Genomic DNA, 18,144 nt, shown 5'->3' with positions numbered 1-18,144 from the left:
TTTGTATTTCTGCACTTGTGAAAACAATTATTTAAATTGTACAAGCTTAGTTCAAAACAAGCTGTGAAACAATGAGCCAGCAATTTCTCAAAGACACAACAGAAACATTTTTACATACATGTCATTTCCTTTGGGTGCAGTCCCTGAACTTCAAAATTGAGGATGCCACCCCGGCGGTCCAGTGGTTAAGATTCCATACTCCCAATGCAGGAGGCACGGGTCTGATCCCTGGTTGGGGAACTAAGACCCCCATGCTGCAGAACGTGGCCCAAAAAAACGAAAACCAAAAACCAATGAAACCTTAAAGTTGAGGCTTTCATTCAAATGGGCAGAATGTGTATTTGGGACACAGAAGAGAGGCTTGATTTATAAAGCTATCCTTTTCTCATTTCCCTTTGACAGCTGGTCAGATGACCCAGAACTCTTCCAGAAGAGATTTTTATGCTGAGACTGGCTCTCACGGTACAGACAGGTAGGCCTGTCGCCACATGTGGGTACCAAGCGCTCACAATGTGGCTGGTGTGACTGAGGAAGTAGATTTCATTTTTAATTAATTCTAATATAAATTTAAAAACTGATACTTGTTTCAGTTATGGGAAAAAAATGATGTCTGCAACTACTTGAAGATGTGCATCTAGGTTTTCCCTATAAACTGCATGAACCCTAAAAACAGGTCAAGTGTGTCCCATGAATACCAGCATCCAAACTGAGTATGCAATAAATGTAAAACACACACCAGAGTTTGAAGATGCGGTATGAAAAAAGGAATGTCAAATATTATTACATTTTAATATTGAATATTTGCATGCTGAAATATTTGGCACATGTTAGATTAAATAAGCAATTTTATTAAAATTAATCTCCTGTCTATGTTTTTAACGTGGCTACTAGAAAATTTTAAATTACACATGGCTCACATTACATTCCTCTTAGCGCAGAGGCAGACTGTCATAAAGCTAGTTAAACTTGACTTGTAAACAGTCACATGACCATACTTCCTGAATAATTATCCAGCTACCCAGAGTGAATAGTTAAACATTTATCTGCTTCAATACTATATAGCTCCCGAAAAATGTGGGCCAGTAATCTTTCTGAAAAGCTGGTAAAAACACTGCATTTTAACAATAAGGTTAAGGTAAATAGTTTAAATGACTAAGTTAAGAACCTGAAATAATATTTAGGGCATAACTGTATTTGTAAAAATTATATCTCTAGTGAGGCCTGATTTAACATACTTTGGTTGATACAAGTTGTTTATGAATTTCTGAATTAAAGACAGTAAGATATCGTTGGTAGATGTTAGAAAACTGCTTTCATTTTCTCTCAAACCTGAACAATTCTATATACTTTAACCTCCAAAAACTTAACTGACTCAGGTGGAAATCAAAGATCTTCTAAAACAAAGAACTGACTGACATGAAGATCCTGCTAATTTTACAGGTGATTACCCCTACTCTCCACCAGCATTACATTAATTTACACACTCTAGTGCCCACCTTCTTTTCTCAAAAATCCTCTACCAGTTTACCTAAGGGAAAGGAAAGTATTCAATAAAGTAGGCTGAGCTGGAAAACTTAACCCAAACATAATTTAATCTTCTGACGATTATTTAAAATCACACAATTATATACACATGCTGGCTATTAAATCTCTGAGGCTCAAAATTATTTTTCAGATTAGGAGAATTTACTTTAAAAAATTATGTGTCTATTTTGTGAGATTTAACCTAGTTTGCAATAAAAATAGTAAGTTCCTATCCAAAAAGTTATCGGACAGAACACATAGATCAACATTTTCAGAGATCAATTAGAATCCAGTAGAGTATATTGAACACCAATTACACTGAATTTTATATTCCAGGATAATTAAGAAAGCTTTAACTTCATCATGGAGACCAAATATCAACACTGACAAAAATGCAGAATTTATCTGGGGTGAATATCCTGATCCAATTTCATACTTTAGATTTTTAAATTCAATTTTCAACAACCTGCTTTTAAAAAACATGTAAACCTATGTTTCTCAGGAGAAGTTGAGTTTAGAATTTAAAAAATAATCCTATCCTTTTGGCTTTCTTGTTTTGTGAATTTTGAGTTAAAAAAGACATTGGAATCCATCTTAAACATGACACGTTGAGCCGACTGTACCACATGAAGATTAAATCTTGAGAAGTTACTCTGTCTTAGGGGATTGGAAGGTATTAAAAGGACAGAGTCCTCAAAGTTGTAATCTGTCATATTCAGCCCCAACTTGCAGTGGCAAGTGTGTTGCTTAAGAGAAATAAGGAAGGGGAATGAACCATTGTACCCGGTTCAGCATATGACTTCCTTTGTTCTAAAAATAAAAAAATATAACTGGAAAGGTCAACAAGACCATAACTACAGCTGTGATCATTTAATACTTACAGCAACGTCTAATGCAGTGCCCCCAAAGGAAAGTTACCCCAGTCTTTAAGAGATGTAGTAAATGGAAATGAAACCCATTCAACAATATTGAAATGCCAAAATCCAAATCAATATTAGAGATAAGACATGATACACACATCTTGCTTCTTGGATGGAACGCATTTAAGCTATCGGCCAGCTCAGTGAGCTACCATGTCTCTGTAAGAATCTGTAAGTGAGCGTTGCCGAAAGCCTGACTTCAAGCACACCATCCAGTCACGGTGGGCTGACGGACAAGAGACAGAGCAGTCCAGCACGTGTTGGGTCAGCTCTGCTCCTGGCTGAGCGGTGCAGGCTGGGCCACGTGGTGGGTGGGTGGAGGTGGAGCAGGCTCCTGTGTCAGCTGCAGGTGCTGAGCCGGACCTGAAGCGCTTGCTAAATGGAGCTCCCCTGTTTGCTCTTGATGGGCGTGGAGATGTTCCAAAGTTTCCTTGGAGAGTGTGATGACGTGCACTGGCTCGGTCTGTGAGGGTTCCATCTGGCTTTCAATCATATTGAGGCTCTGGATGTGTTCTGTTTGCTCCTGCTGAGCTGAGAGAATTAAGTTCTGCAGTTGCTCTGGCTGCTGGGCGAGCAGGGTGAGATTCGCAGCCTGGTCTGCCGTCATGTTCTGGGAACTCTCGGCAGTGACGATGCTGATGCCTTGGCTAGGACCAGGCATGAAATTGATGTTGTGTACAGAATCAGTTACAAGAAGCTGAATTTCCTGCTCTGCAGAGGTAGAGAGTTGATAGGGCTGCAGCTGAAGAAGATTCCTGACCTCTTCAGCATTATTATTGCTGGAAACGCTGCTGGCATCAGAGGCATGTTTCTCTTTGCTATGGATTTTCAAGTGAGCCTTCAAGTTGTCTAAGCGCGCAAACTGTAAGTTACACTCAGGGCAGGAGAAAGGCTTTTTGCCCGTGTGTAGAATGCAGTGTCTCCTCTTGGCACTCGAGTCAGAGAAGGATTTGCCACACACGGCACAGGAATATGGCTTTTCTCCTCTGCGAGAAAAGATACATTTTATTTTACAAACAGAAAGATCTATTTATTACTTCCTGATTATTTAGCAGAAGCAGTCACGAAGAGAGGAAAATTCACCTGACTGGGAGACATAAGCCATGGGTTCTCTTACTAACTCAAGGACTTGGAGCAAGTCACATCTGCTCTGGGCTTCAGTTTCTAATCTTAAAAAAACAATGGTGGGGAGGGGTGTTTGAGGACGGGTGGGACGGGTGGTGGACGGGGCTATGGGGCTGGGTCAGATGTGATACAATTTTATGATTCCACAGTATGTATTTCAAATAAGAAGGTAAATATTAATATATTACACATAAAGTTCTTTTTTCGCTTTTAGTTCTCACAGCCAATTTTTAGATTCTAGAAGCCAAATAAATATATAACTGATTTCTATATTAAAAATTTGAGTAGCTCCTAATTATCTGTGTTAGAAGAACTACTAACTCCAATCTGGAAATAAGTTGTGTGAACAAAAAATTTATTCAGAAAATATTAAATTAAATTTAATATTCAGGGCTTCCTAGGTAGTGCAGGGGTTAAGAACCCGCCTGCCAATGCAGGGGACACAGGTTCAATCCCTGCTCCAGGAAGATCCCACATGCCATGGAGCAACTAAGCCCGTGTGCCACAACTACTGAGCCTGCACTTTAGAGCCCGTGAGCCATAACTATTGAGCCTGTGTGCCGCAGCTACTGAAGCCCACGTGCCTAGAGCCTGTGCTCTGCAGCAAGAGACGCCATGGCAATGAGGAACCCGGGCACCACAACAAAGAGTAGCCCCTACTCGCCGCAACTAGAGAAAGCCTGTGTGCAGCAATGAAGACCCAACACAGCTAATAAATAAACAATAAATAAATTTATTAAAAAGAATTTAATATTCAGTTTTTATTGAAGATTTAAGCTTTGGACCAGGGCCCAAGCCCAAAATCAAAATTCAAGAAATGGTATCAATAATGTAAACTTTTATTGGCCAGAATCAGTTTTCCTGATTTGGCCTAAGTGAGGAATTTCTTTGTGGAAAAGATGAAATAATAAACTGCCCAGGAAATTCCAGTGGAGTAATAACTTGTGGAAAAGGACTACATAGGTAACGCATGTCACCCTACTGAACACCAGGGGTGGGTGAGGACCCCATGTGAGAAAAGTATCTGCAAAGCTTTACCGGTGGATCCGGATGTGGGTCTGAAGAGAACTCTTGGCTGTGAAAGATTTGCCACAGATTTCACAAGTGAATGGCTTCTCACCTGAAAAAGGGGAAAGCGTTCAGATATATACATCCAAAATCAGACAAAAAGCAAACACCATCCCAGAGTTTCACAATATAAAAAAGAACAAAGGCAAACCACTTGAGTGAACAAATGAAGCACTTAGCAAGCACCTACTATGCACTTGAGCGCTGTGTCCTAAGGGCCAGGAGGAGGCAGAGCAAGTGTAAGGTATGGTTCTTTCCCTCAAACACTTAAATGCTGAAACAAGGAGGTAAGCGATTCTATGTAGGAAACACATTCGCTCCTGTATAGTCCACCCTTAGGTACCTCACACTCACACTTCACTGCTTGACCTTCCCGAGGGCCCTGGAACACAAGGGTGACTTACGGGTTATTCACATTTATGTCCACCTTCCCAATGTATGCAAAGCCTGACCACGTCTCAACCGCCGCCACTGGCAGCCTTGGCCCAGGCTGCCCCCACCTCCCTGCAGCAGCCACTTCTGCTCTGCTTCCCTGTCGTCCACAACGAAGGAGGCAACCAGTGATCCTCTGCACAGTCAGATCACATCACGCTCTGCTGCAAGTGCTCTATCGGCTCCCCATCCCATCCAGAGATAAAAGCCAAAGCCCTGGGCCTGCAAGGAATCACAGCTCTGATAGAGCTGTCCATCCACTGCTACTCCCCGCCCCAAACCTGCTTAACTTCACCGGACACCCTCCCCTGCTCACCACTCTGCCTCTGGAGAGCCCCTGAACCCACACCCCACGCAAGTCCTGCTCAGGGCCCTCGCACTCACCAGCCCCCCTCCCTGGCATGTCTCCTCCCCAGGGTCTCCCAGCGCCGTTCACTCGCCACACTGCCTTCAAGTCTCTGCTCAAGGGTCACTTTACCAGTGAGGCTTCATCAACACCCAAGGCACTGTCCCAACATGTCTCCGTCCACTTTCCAAGTCAGTTTTCCTGCAGTGCTATTGCCACCTTATATACTTTGTTATTTATTACCAGTCTCTCCCATTTGTACGTAGGATGATTTGTGGGTCTGCCTACTCCTAGGACCCCAGTGCCTAGAACTGGGCCTGGCACACTGTTCCAGAAATCCTTGTTGAATAAATGAATTTCACAGAGTGAGAACTAAGGCACACACAAGATGAAATGTTTGCACCAGACCCCTAGTGGGGTCTGGGAATTTTAATAAGGCTTCAACAGTATTTATGGAGCACTAGTTTGTGCATTGCACATACAATGGCAGACTGCCATGACCTTCAGAAATGTAACTAAGTGATCCTAATGCAGGCAAGGGCACTATGAATTAAAAAAAACAAAGAAAAGAAAAAGAAAGAAGCAAAATCCCACTTAACTAGATGACAACAAAGGATGAGTGAAGTGGGGGATGGTCAGGTAGCTTCCCTTTCACAGCATTTACTAGAAAATTCAGGCTATATGTTCCCCCAAGTTCAATCTAGGCAGAGGACGCTTGTGACAACTTGGGTGAGTCTGCATCTTTGCAGCGGTAACTCTTACCACTCCAAAGGTTAAAACCAGAGCACTGCCATTGTCTTTCCACAGCTTTCCAACCAGAGCTGCATTCTGCTCTGACTTCAGCTTTTCTCCCTCTCCGAATTCCAAGACTGAGTACCTGCTCTGTCACTTGTCACTGTAAAGTTCTGTGTGGGGACCACACACAACAATGGTCACGCCATCACTCAATTCCATCTAGGGTTGCAACGCCTCAGGAAGTCTGTTGGCAAAGGTTTAAATACTGGAAATTCTTTCCAGAAACATCCTCCGGCACAGTAAGAAGGCAAATTTTCCTAGCCACCACGAATCTGGGGAAAGTCTTCCTACTCCTCCGGGTACTGACTTGTTCTGGTAATAGTTACACAGCTCTACTGCCTCCAGTTTACTGACCCATTCCTTCTTCCTTTTCCTCAGCTCTAAAATACGGATGGATGGACCCTCAACAAAGCAGGAGCTGAGAAACAGAAAGGAAACAAAAGACAGGATCACAGCCTCAAAAAAAACGATGGTCTCTCTGAGAAGATAAGATACACGTGGTAATCAAGTGCAGGGCTGTATCTGACTAAACACTCAAATGAGTGGTATCAACAACACTGTGTGCAGAGGACAGGATGGGTGTGAAGGAGGCAGGGGCCGGCTGGACTGGAGAGAGGCCTGGCTCAGGTTCTAGGAAAAGCAGAATGACCAAATAGCAGGTGTTGGAAATGACCACACTGAAGACAGGGAGGGATGAGGGTTCATTCTGAGGAGTGTGGGACCTAGAAGGTGAGGCCAGGCCACAGAGAGCCGTAAATTCCAGGCAGAGGACCCATGGAACTTTTGGAAGTTTTTTAGCAGCATACAGGACAAAGTACTAAGAAAATATACGTGGGGAAGGTGGGTAGGAGGGGCTGTAGGAAAATGTTTAATAGTCTAAGCCACAGTGCTGAGGCCTGGATGAGGAGGTGCAAGAAGCAGATGGAGAGGAAAGAAAAAAGGTGAGCTGACAGGGCCTGGGTGCCAGCAAGCCCCAAAGGCAGTTCATTACAGGAGGATCAGACAATGGCAATGAAAGGATAGGACATGGACATGAGTATGACCCTAGCTTTTACCCAGGGGGATGCTGACAGAAGGATTAAAGTAACTCAAAAGTTTTCCTGGGACTTCCCAGGTGGCGCAGTGGTTAAGAATCCACCTGCCAATGCAGGGGACACGGGTTCGAGCCCTGGTCCAGGAAGATCCCACACGCTGCAGAGCAACTAAGCCCGTGCACCACAACTACAGAGCCTGTGCTCTAGAGCCCGCGAGCCACAACTAATGAGCCCACGTGCCACAACTACTGAAGCCTGTGCGCCTAGAGCCTGTGCTCCACAGCAAGAAAGGCCACCACGATAAGCCCGCACATCAAAAAACGAAGAATAGCCCCCACTTACCACAACTAGAGAAAGCCTGTGTGCAGCAACAAAGACCTAACCCAGCCAATAAGTTAAAAAAAAAAAAAAAAAGTTTTCCTTCCAGACCCTCTTCTCAGCTGTGCATGCCACTCACCCCACCCCACCCTGACAACCTGGGAATCCCCATCCCGGCTCCAGACAGTACTGGCTCCCGGGGGCTTGCTGGGTATCACGTCCGGGTTTCCCACCCTCCCTGGCTCAAACCCGAGTGACCGCCTTGGTTAACGCAGCAGCACCCAGCCCCTGCCCCAGCCAGGCCTGCCAGTCACACGACATCTCCAGTTTGCTCCGAGCTCACATTCAATTGGCAATCGAGTTGTACACATTTCAATTCCTAAAACAGCTGCTTCCCTTTTCTTCAGAAATCAACCATGTTCACTGTAGAAGACTTAAATGATACTGACAAGTACAAAGTGTGTGACACTGCCCTCTCGATAGCCACCTCGCGCTGTGATGAACACCCTCACAGGTGTCCCTGTGCACACGCACAGGGGATATGCTATGTACACCATGAGCTTGGCCAGGGCATGCTGGTCTGCAGTGTCAAATGGGAATGGAAAATTCATCTTAAAAAACGGTTTAAAAAAAAAACCATTTTAAAAGGGTGTGTTGTGTTCCCCGATGCATCTTGTCCAAAATCTACCTACCCAATCCCGTACTGAGGGACACAGATGTCACTTTTAAGCCTGTGACATTACCCACAATCCTGCTTACGATAAACACCCTACGCGAGCGCCGTTTCACAATTGGCCAGCTTCCATTTTGACTCATGTTGCCAAAGTTCTTTCCAGGAAGTTCTCAAAATTCTTTTCCCATCAACAGAACCTAAAGAGAGCCACTTCCTCACATGTGTGCCAATCCAATGGGCCAAAAGAAAAGCACATTTCTTTTCCTCTGATGAGTAATGCAGTTAACATTGTTTCAGACATCTACTGGCCATTCTTATGTCTTTTCCTACGACATGCCTTTCGGGTCCCCTGCCCAGTTTTCTCCTGGGGCACTCACGTTCCCATATTTGGGTTATTAACACTTCGTCACATATGCAGTGACTCTTTTTCCCCAGACTAAAAATCTCTTAAGTACATCTCTTCCTTCTGTTCTCTTGATTTGAAGGCCTTCATCTTTCTTCCACAAAGAGCCTGGTAACTCGCTCATCCCCAGGACCTTCCATCTCTGACCATCCTCCTGGGGCTGCCTGGTCCTTTTCAACGCACAAACCAAAATATGCCTCCTCTCTGCGCCCCCCGCCCACACCCGCACCTTCACTGCAGGCCTGCCCCTTTTTGGCAATCTCACTCTAGCTGTTCACCGTGGAATTCCTCACTATGGCCTCCAGATGCTGGCCTCTCACATCCTGGACCCCACACATCCTGTTCCTGTCTGGAAAAGCCTCTTGCTACTTCCTCTGTCCATCCAGCACTTAATTCTGGCTTCAAGATCTAGGTCCTTCCTCTGGGGTGCTCTCCCAAATAAACACTTCTGTCCCTGTGTTCACACCTCTACTGGGCTCTTATCACGCTGTACTGAGCTTCCTGCCCTAATTGATCCTGTCTCCTCTTCATCCTGGAAGCCGATTTTCCTGGAGGTGGCGATGCTTAAGTTATAAGTATTGGTTCTAGGAGAGAAAGTGGAGAAATCCTCAGTGCCTGTGCTACCTTAGTGTCTCCTGCATTTTGCTTCTTTTTCTAAAAAAATTTATCTTGATAATCTTCAATGCTGAGGTAAATTAAGATTGAAACACAGAACCCAATTCAGACCTGTAGTACTGTGTGGTATGAAATGAGGCTTCATTTACGAGCAGTGCTCAGCAAGTATGCTCCATTTTGCTAACCTACAGAGATGTGACTCCCCCACAGGACGGTGTGGCAGCATCCTGCCTGGGCTTCTTAGATGATGCACTTATAAAATGCCCACACAATTTACAATAAACACAGTCTGAGGAGGGGACTCCAAGTACTTCATTTCTCGCTCCCCTAAAAACATAAAAACGTACTAGAAAGAAAGGGCAAGATGGACTTTTACCCGTGTGTGTTCGCAGGTGTTTCTTTAGCTGAGACACATCCATGAACTTGCGGTGGCAGTGGTTGCATTCCGGTAATGAGCGGCCTTGTCGCAACAATAAAAAAAGTGTCAGTGCATATATGCTGTCCCTGTATTTCTTCAGTGATTTGTCTTAAAGCACTTCCCTGAAAAATAATCACTTTAAATATGGTACTTTAATAAAACAACAATTTTTAAATTAAAGTTGGTAACAGTTAACAGTTTCCTAAGCATCTCAACTCACTGCTTCCCGAACAGAGGTGGGAACCCTCCAATCTCCCTAAGGGTAATCTCCTTTTTCCCTCAAAGCACTGGTGTGACTGTGGCCAACTGATCTCAAATGATGTTCCCAATTCCCCCTGCATTTTTTATCCGATGTCAGGAAAGCAGAAAAGACAGTGGGTGGAGCCAGGCTGGAGAAAGCCTGGACTGACAGCTATGGGGTGATGACCCCTCTGTCCAGGCACCACTAAAAACCAATCAGCTGGTGCCCTCTTAGCCAAGTGGCACTGTGCCCAATACCAATTTTGAAGGGCTTCTGTGTATGGCACAGAAACTGTAATATAAAAATTTACTGTGAATCACAAGGTATCAGAGAGTAACCCAATGACACCTAATTTAGATTGCTTTTTGAGAACTATTTCCCTAAAAACTAATTTATCTTCTACAATATGAACCTACTGTTTCAGAAACAATTTGTATTTGCGTTTCTCCCCCAACCAATCCAAATTTTCTCTCACTTTATTGTACCTGTATGAACTCGGTAATGGCTCTTTAGTTGTCTTTTCTGGCTGAAATATTTTCCACACTGATCACAGGTAAAAGACTTCTGTCCTGCCAAATAAAAAACAAAACACGCAAAAAACTATAAAGAAGCAGAATGCTCACTAATAAGCTAAGTATCCACAGTGGGCCCAGGTCCCCATTTTCTACCAATAACACAAGTGACTTGTCTACAAATCCAAATGCCTTCAGAGTCCACCACAATAACATATATGTGCAAGGTAGGTAAGGCAATAGGGAGTGGTGGAGACTGGGGCAGAACTGGAGGATTCAAGTTCCCCTCAAAAGCATCCAAAGTAAAATAATTCTAAACTCTGGTACTTAAACAAATCATGATTGCACACTGAACTCCTGGCAGCCAGGTTATAAACCTTAGTTTAAGGCTCAAGGCTGTACAGAACTCTAAATTACACTCTGGCAGATGCACAATTCTGTCTTTCAGTGACACCATGTGGGGGATGATACAAGGCTGAGAAAAGACCATTTAGAGCACAGTAATGCCCACCCGGAACAGGAACCCGGTGGCAGCTGGGTGACAGCTGCCTCCCTGGCACAAGCCCGGCTACCTGAATGCAGGCTCATGTGCTCCAGCAGCGAGTGCTTGGTGGTGAGAGCCTTGCTGCACACGGTGCAGGTGTATGGCCGCTCGCCTGTGTGCATCCGGGTGTGGACCTGCAGGGAATGCTTCTGAGCGAAGCCTTTTCCACACTCATTACATTTGAAAGGTCGTTCCCCTGGAATAAGAGTCCCAGAAACATGATGTAAGCAATAACCCGCACATCTTTCTGTCCCATACTAAATTAAAATGACAATGAACAGGAGAGACACCATCAGTAATAACATTTTGCAAGCTGGAGCAGACGGGTCCGACAGCAGCGGTGAGACGCGCTGAGATACGTACAACCTAATTAAGACAGAGCCTCCACAAGGTCAGGAATTGGTGGCACCTGTTCTCTCTGAAAATGGGGGTGAGGGAGGATAAATGACAGTCTGTTTCAAAGGTAGTTAGGCTCCCCCAGATCCAGTCTCCTACTCCATGCAACCAGGAGACTGACCCTCTCCCCAAAAGAAGATGGAGACTGTTCTCTGAAGAGGGTAAATCAGACAAAGGATCTCTGGACTAGGGGTCTCCGGGTTAGAGGTCTCCCAGCGCAGTGGAGCAGGACTACCCCAGGGGGAGCAAGTCAAAGCTGACATCTGGAATGATGAGACTCCTCCCAGCCTTCTGCCCCCTCCTGAGCCAGATACTGGCAGCCAGGCCTACAGCCTCCCGGGGGGAGATGGAGCATTGTCTCCTTGAATGCGAAGGGCCCCGTGGTAAGAGAGCTGAAGATGCGATGCTGAGTATCAGCAAGATGTGTATAGGCCCTCTTCACACCAGCAGAGTTGCCAGTAGCTTTTACCAAACCATTCTTGCATATAATTAAAAGGGATTAAAAAAAATCACCAGACAGTCAAGGAAGACCTTTAGTAGTACAAACAGATACCAAAATGGATAAGAGAAAAAGCAACTTGCAGAAAACAGAGACTGGGACTTCCCTGGTGGTCCAGTGGTTAAGACTCCACACTCCCAATGCAGGGGGCCCGGGTTCGATTCCTGGTCAGGGAACTAGATCCCATATGCTGCAACTAAAGATACCGCATGCCACAACTAAAAAGATCCCACATGTGGCAACGAAGCCCCCATGAGCCACAACTAAGACCTGGCGTAGCCAAATAGATACATAAATAAATAAATATTAAAAAAAGAAGAAAAAAGAGAAAAACAGAGACTGCCCAGAGTGAAGAAAACATTAAAAATTAACAAATAAGTAAATGTTGTTACCAACAGGCTCACAGAGGCAAGATATTACACTGTGAAACAAAAAGAGGATTCTAATTAAAAGCAAACAAAGAATTTAGAAAAGAGTTCTTAGAAGTTAAAAAAAAAAAGAGCAAAAATAGAAAAACAATAAAAGTTGAAAGATAAAGTGGAAATCTCCCAGAAAGTAGAGCAAAAAGTGATGGAAAATAGGAGAAAAGATAAGAAAATTAGAGGATGAGTCCAGGAGGTTCAACATCCAAATAGGAAGAGTTCCAGAAAGACTGAGCAGAGAAAACAGAAGACAATCATCTATGAGATAATTCAGGAAATTTTTCTGGAACTAAAAGATGAGTTTCCAGACCGTATGGATCTACCGGTATCCACTCAAACAGAAGAAAAGAGACCCACACTAACGTGAATCAACGCAAAACTACAAAATACCAGGAGAAAAGGGAAGATCCTACACACTGTTCTGTAGAACTTAGTGAATCTTGTAGAACTATTTAACTCAACTATCCTCTGTCACAGTTCAACAAATATTTCTCAAGTGTCTATTTTGTTCAAAGAACCAAAATTCAGGGTTCTCAGTCTATCTGTACTTAAAATCTCTGGGGAGCTTTCAAAAACACCAGCACTAAGACAATGAAATCAGAAGGTCTCCGGCTGGGTAGTTTTAAAAGCTCCCTTGGAGGGACTTCCCCTGGTGGCGCAGTGGTTAAGAATCCACCTGTCAATTCAGGAGACACGGGTTTGAGCCCTGGTCCAGGAGGATCCCACATGCCTCGGAGTAACTAAGCCCGTGTGCCACAACTACTGATGCCCACTCGACTAGAACCCATGCTCTGCAGCAAGAGAAGCCACTGCAATGAGAAGCTGGTGCACCACAACAAAGAGCAGCCCCCACTCAAACAGAGAAAGCCTGAGAGCAGCAATGAAGACCCAACCCAGCCAAATAAATTAATTAAAAAAAAAAAAAGAAGCTCCCTTGGAGGCTGTAACATGCAGCCAGGTTGAGAACCACAGTGCTGGATGCTGGAGGGTCCTAAGACAGCAGGCTGTTGGATGACAGAAGTTTTAAGTACCAGACCCTATACTTATAATTAGGTTGAGGGATAGATAACAGGCATATAACTATAGCCTGATCTAAAGCAGAATAAGTTAGGTACATAAGACAGGACTCGAAGGAAAAGGGATTTCTGGCTAGGGCTGCATTCTCCAACAAGGTGGCTATTCAAATTAAATACAATAAAATAAAACATTCAGGTCCTTAGACACACTCACCACATCAAACTCTCAAAATACACATGTGGTTAGCAGCCACCAAAAAGGACAGCACAGATACAGAACATTTCCATCCTCACAAAAGGGCCTACTGGCTAGCACTGGGCTAGAGGAAACAAAAAGGAAAAGACTTTTACAGCTAGACAGCTGAGTGTGAGAGCTGTCCAGACAGATCTGGGCAAAAACACAGATGAGGAATCTTCAAGAATCATAAAACAGATTAAATTTAGCTAGAGCTTCATTCCTAGACATTTAAGCCTTGAACAAACAACTTCAAATAAGAAGGGAGAGGGAAAAATAAAAAAAAGAAGAGAGGTTCTGGAATCAGGTTCCTTGGGTTCAAATCCCGCCTCTGTCACTACACGGATGCCCTGGGCAAGTTACCCTATGCTTTCTAGGACTTAGTCTCTTCATCTGTACAATCCGGATGATATTACCCATCCTGCAGGCCTGTTGTGAGAATTCAATGCAATAACACATACACTTTATTATAAGGCCCGTCACACAGACGTTGCACAATAAATGAAAGCTGTTACTATCGTTACTTCTCCAAAGCACATTCCAGTAAGGTGTGAACGCGTAATTACCTGTGTGGCTTCTCTGGTGGATTGCTAAAAAGTGATTGTATTTAAACACTTTGCCACAGTCTTTACAACGGGCCTCAGGGCCACCTGGGCGCTTCCTCCTGCCACAGACCCTCTTGGCTGAATCCTGGTCTTCTTCATCCCCAGCAAGTTTGTAATCTTTCAGTTTGATGGACCTCCGAATCCTCCTCTTGCTGCATCGGCTCTGGTTGTCCTGCCCCTCCTGGGTCTTGGGATCACAGTTCTCATCTTTTTCAGCTGGCATTTCCTCCTCTCCACCTGGCTCACAAGCTGGCTCAGATTCTTCCAATTCTTTTGCTGGAATCTGGTCATTCAGTATGCCACTGTCTCCCTCTTTAACCACAAAATTTTGTCTATTCTGAACTGAGTTGTTCACTCTCAGTTGTATTTCTTCCTCCCCAGCCAGTTCTGATTTCCCCTCCTGCAAACTGTTGACTTTTCTTGGTCTTCCCCGTTTCCGCTTCGGATGACCATTTTTCTTATTAGAAATAACAACCACTGGAGCACCACCTGTGTTCAAAGCTGGTGGCTTTGGGGAGCTATGATTATTTTGAAAGTCTGCATAAGCCTTTACCAGGTCATAAACTTTTAAGAACTGGGCAGTAGCCAGGATTTGTTCCGTACTTTTCTCACTGGCCTGGAGACAACCCGTGTAGATAAATTCCAGCAGGATACCAAAAGTGTCGGCAACCATGCCTTCCAGCATATAAATGGACTGGCCGATCTCCCCCTCTTCAGCAAACATCATTGAGAAGTATTCACTACTGGCAGCAAGTAAGGCTTTGTGGGCCCGGAAATGCACATTCTCTACGATTAAAGTAATGTCACAAAGAAAGCCCTTCTTCCTCTGATCCTCGAAACTGGCCAGCACAGTGTCACTGTGAGTGTCTGAGTGTACAACCAGCTGCCCAGAATGCTCTGATGACGTTTCTGCCATTTTCTTTAGAAGTTCAAGAAGGATTAAACCTGAAATAGGAAAATAATGTTTAAAAACGAGGAGGCCTTCCGTAGTAAGATAAATCCCAGCCCAAAGGAACCTACTAGTCACTTCACTTTGTCGGCTAAATTTTACCATTTACCACTTTTAAAAGACTATTTAAAAACTGAGCTTTGGGTTCTCATTCTTATTGTACCATAACCCAGCGGGGTGAACTTCCAATGTCCACGTGACCTCTCAGGGTGCTTTCTGCTCTGTAAAAAAAAGGAATTGGGATCAACCATCTCTAAAGTCCTTCCCTGCACTGACTGTCCATAATTGTACAAATATCGGAATGAAAGCTACAGTGTCGTCGACTTTACATACTATTAGCCATTCTGTCTGTGAAACAAAAATGGAACGTGCAAAGGAAAACGAAGTTAATTCGCGGATAGCTGCAAAGAAGTGCTAATAACGTAAGGTACACCAGACCACCCTTTTCAAGAGGGCACGGACCGCCCCGGCTGGCGCCCGACGGCACGCGGAGCGGCGGGCGGGCGGGCGGTTCCCCGGAGCCCGCCGAGCTAGGAGCGGGCCGCGGGGGAGGCCCCCACCTCCGAGCCTGGACCCCTCGGGCCGGACCCGGGAGCTGCCGGCTGGAGGGCGGGGGAGGGGGTCGACGCGGCCGCGGGTGCCGCGCCACCGACGGAGGACCAGTGGCCGACCTACCTCTCCGGACGCCCGGCAGGGTCCGGATCGTGGCGGCCCCCCTCCCCCGGCGGCCTGGTGGGCGCATCCGCGCCGGGCCCGTCCAGGCCCCCAGCTCCGCCCGGCCAGCCGCTGGCGTCCCTGCGCCGCCCGGCTTCCGCCCCTGCGCCGCCGCCAACCCGGAAGCGCCGGGGCCCCGAGCCGCCTGCGCCGACCCCGACGCCGGACCACGCGGCCCGCGGAGGCGCCCGGGGGCGGGGCCTGAGGCCCTGGGCGGTGCCGCGGGCGGAGAGCTGGCGGGTCCAGTGCTCGCGGCGAGTCGGGGGCGGCGGGCGTGGCGGCGTTGTTGCTCTGCAGTTAGGGAAGTTTTATATCCTGTGAGCCGCCCGCTGACACCTTAATCCGGTTTGTCTTTTCCCCTTTCTGGACACCCTGAAGCTGCCTTGCAGGTCTCGAATGTGTGACGAATGAATGAAAGCGCCTTTACCTTTAGCGTCGTCGTCATCCGCATCCGCATCCTCGTCCAATCCCTCAGTCCAAGGGCGTGAGGATTGCGCTGTAGTCAAACAGATCTGAGTGCTGAGTGCTCCTGAGCGAGTTACTTATCCTCTCAGCCTTGTTTACCTTACTTGTGGAATGGAGACGTTGACACCAGTGCCGACACTGGGTGGCTGTGGGGTAAACAAGATTAAGTATGTAATGGGCTTGATGGTTTAATTCATGTCTACTGTGATTGACATCGTTGTTAGTATTCAGCTTTCAGCATCTTTCTTCCATAGACTGTTAAGGGTTTCTCACTAGCCTTAGTTGCAGTGTTGTTCCTTCCAGTACACAGGATTACAGGAGATCTTTCCAAATGCAGATCACATCCAGAGACTGAAGTCACTCCCCTGCTTAGAATCCTTTGTGGCTCCCAGGTATCCTCCTGATAAAGGCCAATCTTCTGGATATGGTCTCCAAGCCCTACCCCAATTCATCCCCCTCCGACTTCTCTCTCCAGTTATTTCAGCATTTTCTCTCAATTTATGCTTCACTAACACCTACTTGTTTATAATTTATCCCTCCCCGCCCCCTCGCCCCCAACACACCCTTCCAGATCCCCAGCTTGCCATCTCTAGTCTCCAAGAATTTGAAACCATGGGTGTAATTACCTCCCGGCTCTTTAAAAATTTCAATAGTTTTTATTAAAATTTGCCCCTTCTTTGAGGTTTCCCCCTTTGCCCTGAATTGCTTCTAAACCTCAGGATTTGTGGAGTGCAACCACTGATCTCTTCACTGTCTCCATAGTTTCTGTCTTTTCTAGAATGTCATATAGCTGGAATCATATGGTACGCAGCCTTTTCAGATTAGCTTCTTTCACTTAGTAATATGCGTTTAAGTTTCCTCCATATCTTTTCATGGCTTGATAGCTCATTTCTTTTGAATAATATTCCATCGTCTGGATAGACCACAGGTTGTTTTGTTGTTGTTGTTATTGTTTCTTTTTTGTTTTTTTCTTTTGGCCCCGCAGCGTGTAGGACTTAGTTCCCCAATCAAGGATGGAACCTGTGCCCTCTGCAGTGGAAGCTCGGAGTCCTAACCACTGGACCACCAGGGAATTCTCTGGATGTACCACAATTTATTTATCCATTCACCTAATGAAAGAAGTTTTGATTACTTTCAAGTTTTGACAATTATGAATAGGGCTGCTCTAAGCATCTTTGTGTGTGTGTGTGTGTGTGTGTGTGTGTACATAGGTTTTCAGCTTATCTGGGTGAATACCAAGGAGTGCTACTGGTGGATCACATGCTAAAAGTATGTTTACTTTTGTAAGAAACTGATAAAGCATCTTCCAAAGTGCATCATTTTGCATTCTTAGTAATGAATGAGAGTTCCTGTTGCTCCATGTCCTTACCAGCATTTTGTATTGTCAGTGATCTGGATTTTGGCCATTCTAATAGGTGCGTAGTGCTATCTCATTGTTGTTTTAATTTGCATTTCCCTAATGACACAGTACACGGAGCATCTTTTTATATGCTTATTTTCCATCTGCATATCTTCTTAAGTGAAATGTCTGTTCAGGTCTTTTGCCCATTTTTTGACTGGGTTCTTCATTTTCTTATTGCTGGGTTTTAAGAGTTCTTTGTATATGTTGAATAGCAGTCATTTATCAGGTGTGTCTTTTGCAAATATTTTCTCCCAGTCTGTGGTTTGTCTTCTCATTATCTTGACAGTGCCTTTTGCACAGCAGAAGTTTTTCATTTTAATGAGGCCCAGCTTATCAGTCATTTCTTTCATAGATCATGCCTTTGGTGTGTGTATATTTCTGGGCTCCTTTTTCTGTTCCATTGATCTATTCATCTATTTTTCCCCCCCAAAATTACGGTAGCTTATATTCTTGTAGTCAGGTAGTGATAGTTG

General features: G+C 45.1%; 1 protein-coding gene across 4 annotated transcripts; it reads right to left on the bottom strand.

The window, feature by feature from the left end:
* Positions 1-1,546: 1,546 nt before the first annotated feature.
* On the bottom strand, positions 1,547-16,195 carry ZBTB24 (zinc finger and BTB domain containing 24). Of its 4 annotated transcripts, XM_057737689.1 has the most exons (7): positions 15,766-16,195; positions 14,103-15,086; positions 10,997-11,164; positions 10,398-10,481; positions 9,630-9,713; positions 4,608-4,689; positions 1,547-3,430 (listed from the first exon to the last, which is right to left on the bottom strand). In XM_057737689.1, the coding sequence occupies exons 1-7, from the start codon at positions 15,830-15,832 to the stop codon at positions 2,710-2,712; spliced, it is 2,190 nt and encodes a 729-aa protein (XP_057593672.1). In that variant the 5' UTR covers positions 15,833-16,195; the 3' UTR covers positions 1,547-2,709. The 4 variants fall into 4 exon arrangements, 3 of the variants coding, with proteins under 3 accessions (XP_057593672.1, XP_057593673.1, XP_057593674.1); XR_009054197.1 differs by lacking the exons at positions 1,547-3,430; positions 4,608-4,689 and having other exon boundaries at positions 10,398-10,476; XM_057737691.1 differs by lacking the exons at positions 1,547-3,430; positions 4,608-4,689 and having other exon boundaries at positions 9,644-9,793.
* Positions 16,196-18,144: the final 1,949 nt, after the last annotated feature.

The sequence above is a fragment of the Hippopotamus amphibius genome, chromosome 6 (assembly GCF_030028045.1).
Source record: "Hippopotamus amphibius kiboko isolate mHipAmp2 chromosome 6, mHipAmp2.hap2, whole genome shotgun sequence".
NCBI classification, from domain to species: Eukaryota; Metazoa; Chordata; class Mammalia; order Artiodactyla; family Hippopotamidae; genus Hippopotamus; species Hippopotamus amphibius.
The sequence above is the reverse complement of the archived record's forward strand: the minus strand, read 5'-3'. Positions and strand labels throughout refer to the sequence as shown.

Bases quoted from the DNA above. Each gene is read 5' to 3' on its own strand.
- ZBTB24 (XM_057737689.1), bottom strand. From the start codon at position 15,832: ATGCGCCCACCAGGCCGCCGGGGGAGGGGGGCCGCCACGATCCGGACC. The intron at 10,482-10,996 runs GTAGCCGGGCTT...TTTATTTGGCAG, and splicing joins GCACATGAGCCTGCATTCAG to GACAGAAGTCTTTTACCTGT. The intron at 4,690-9,629 runs GTAAAAGTCCAT...CCCCTTTTTCAG, and splicing joins ACACCTGCGAACACACACGG to GTGAGAAGCCATTCACTTGT.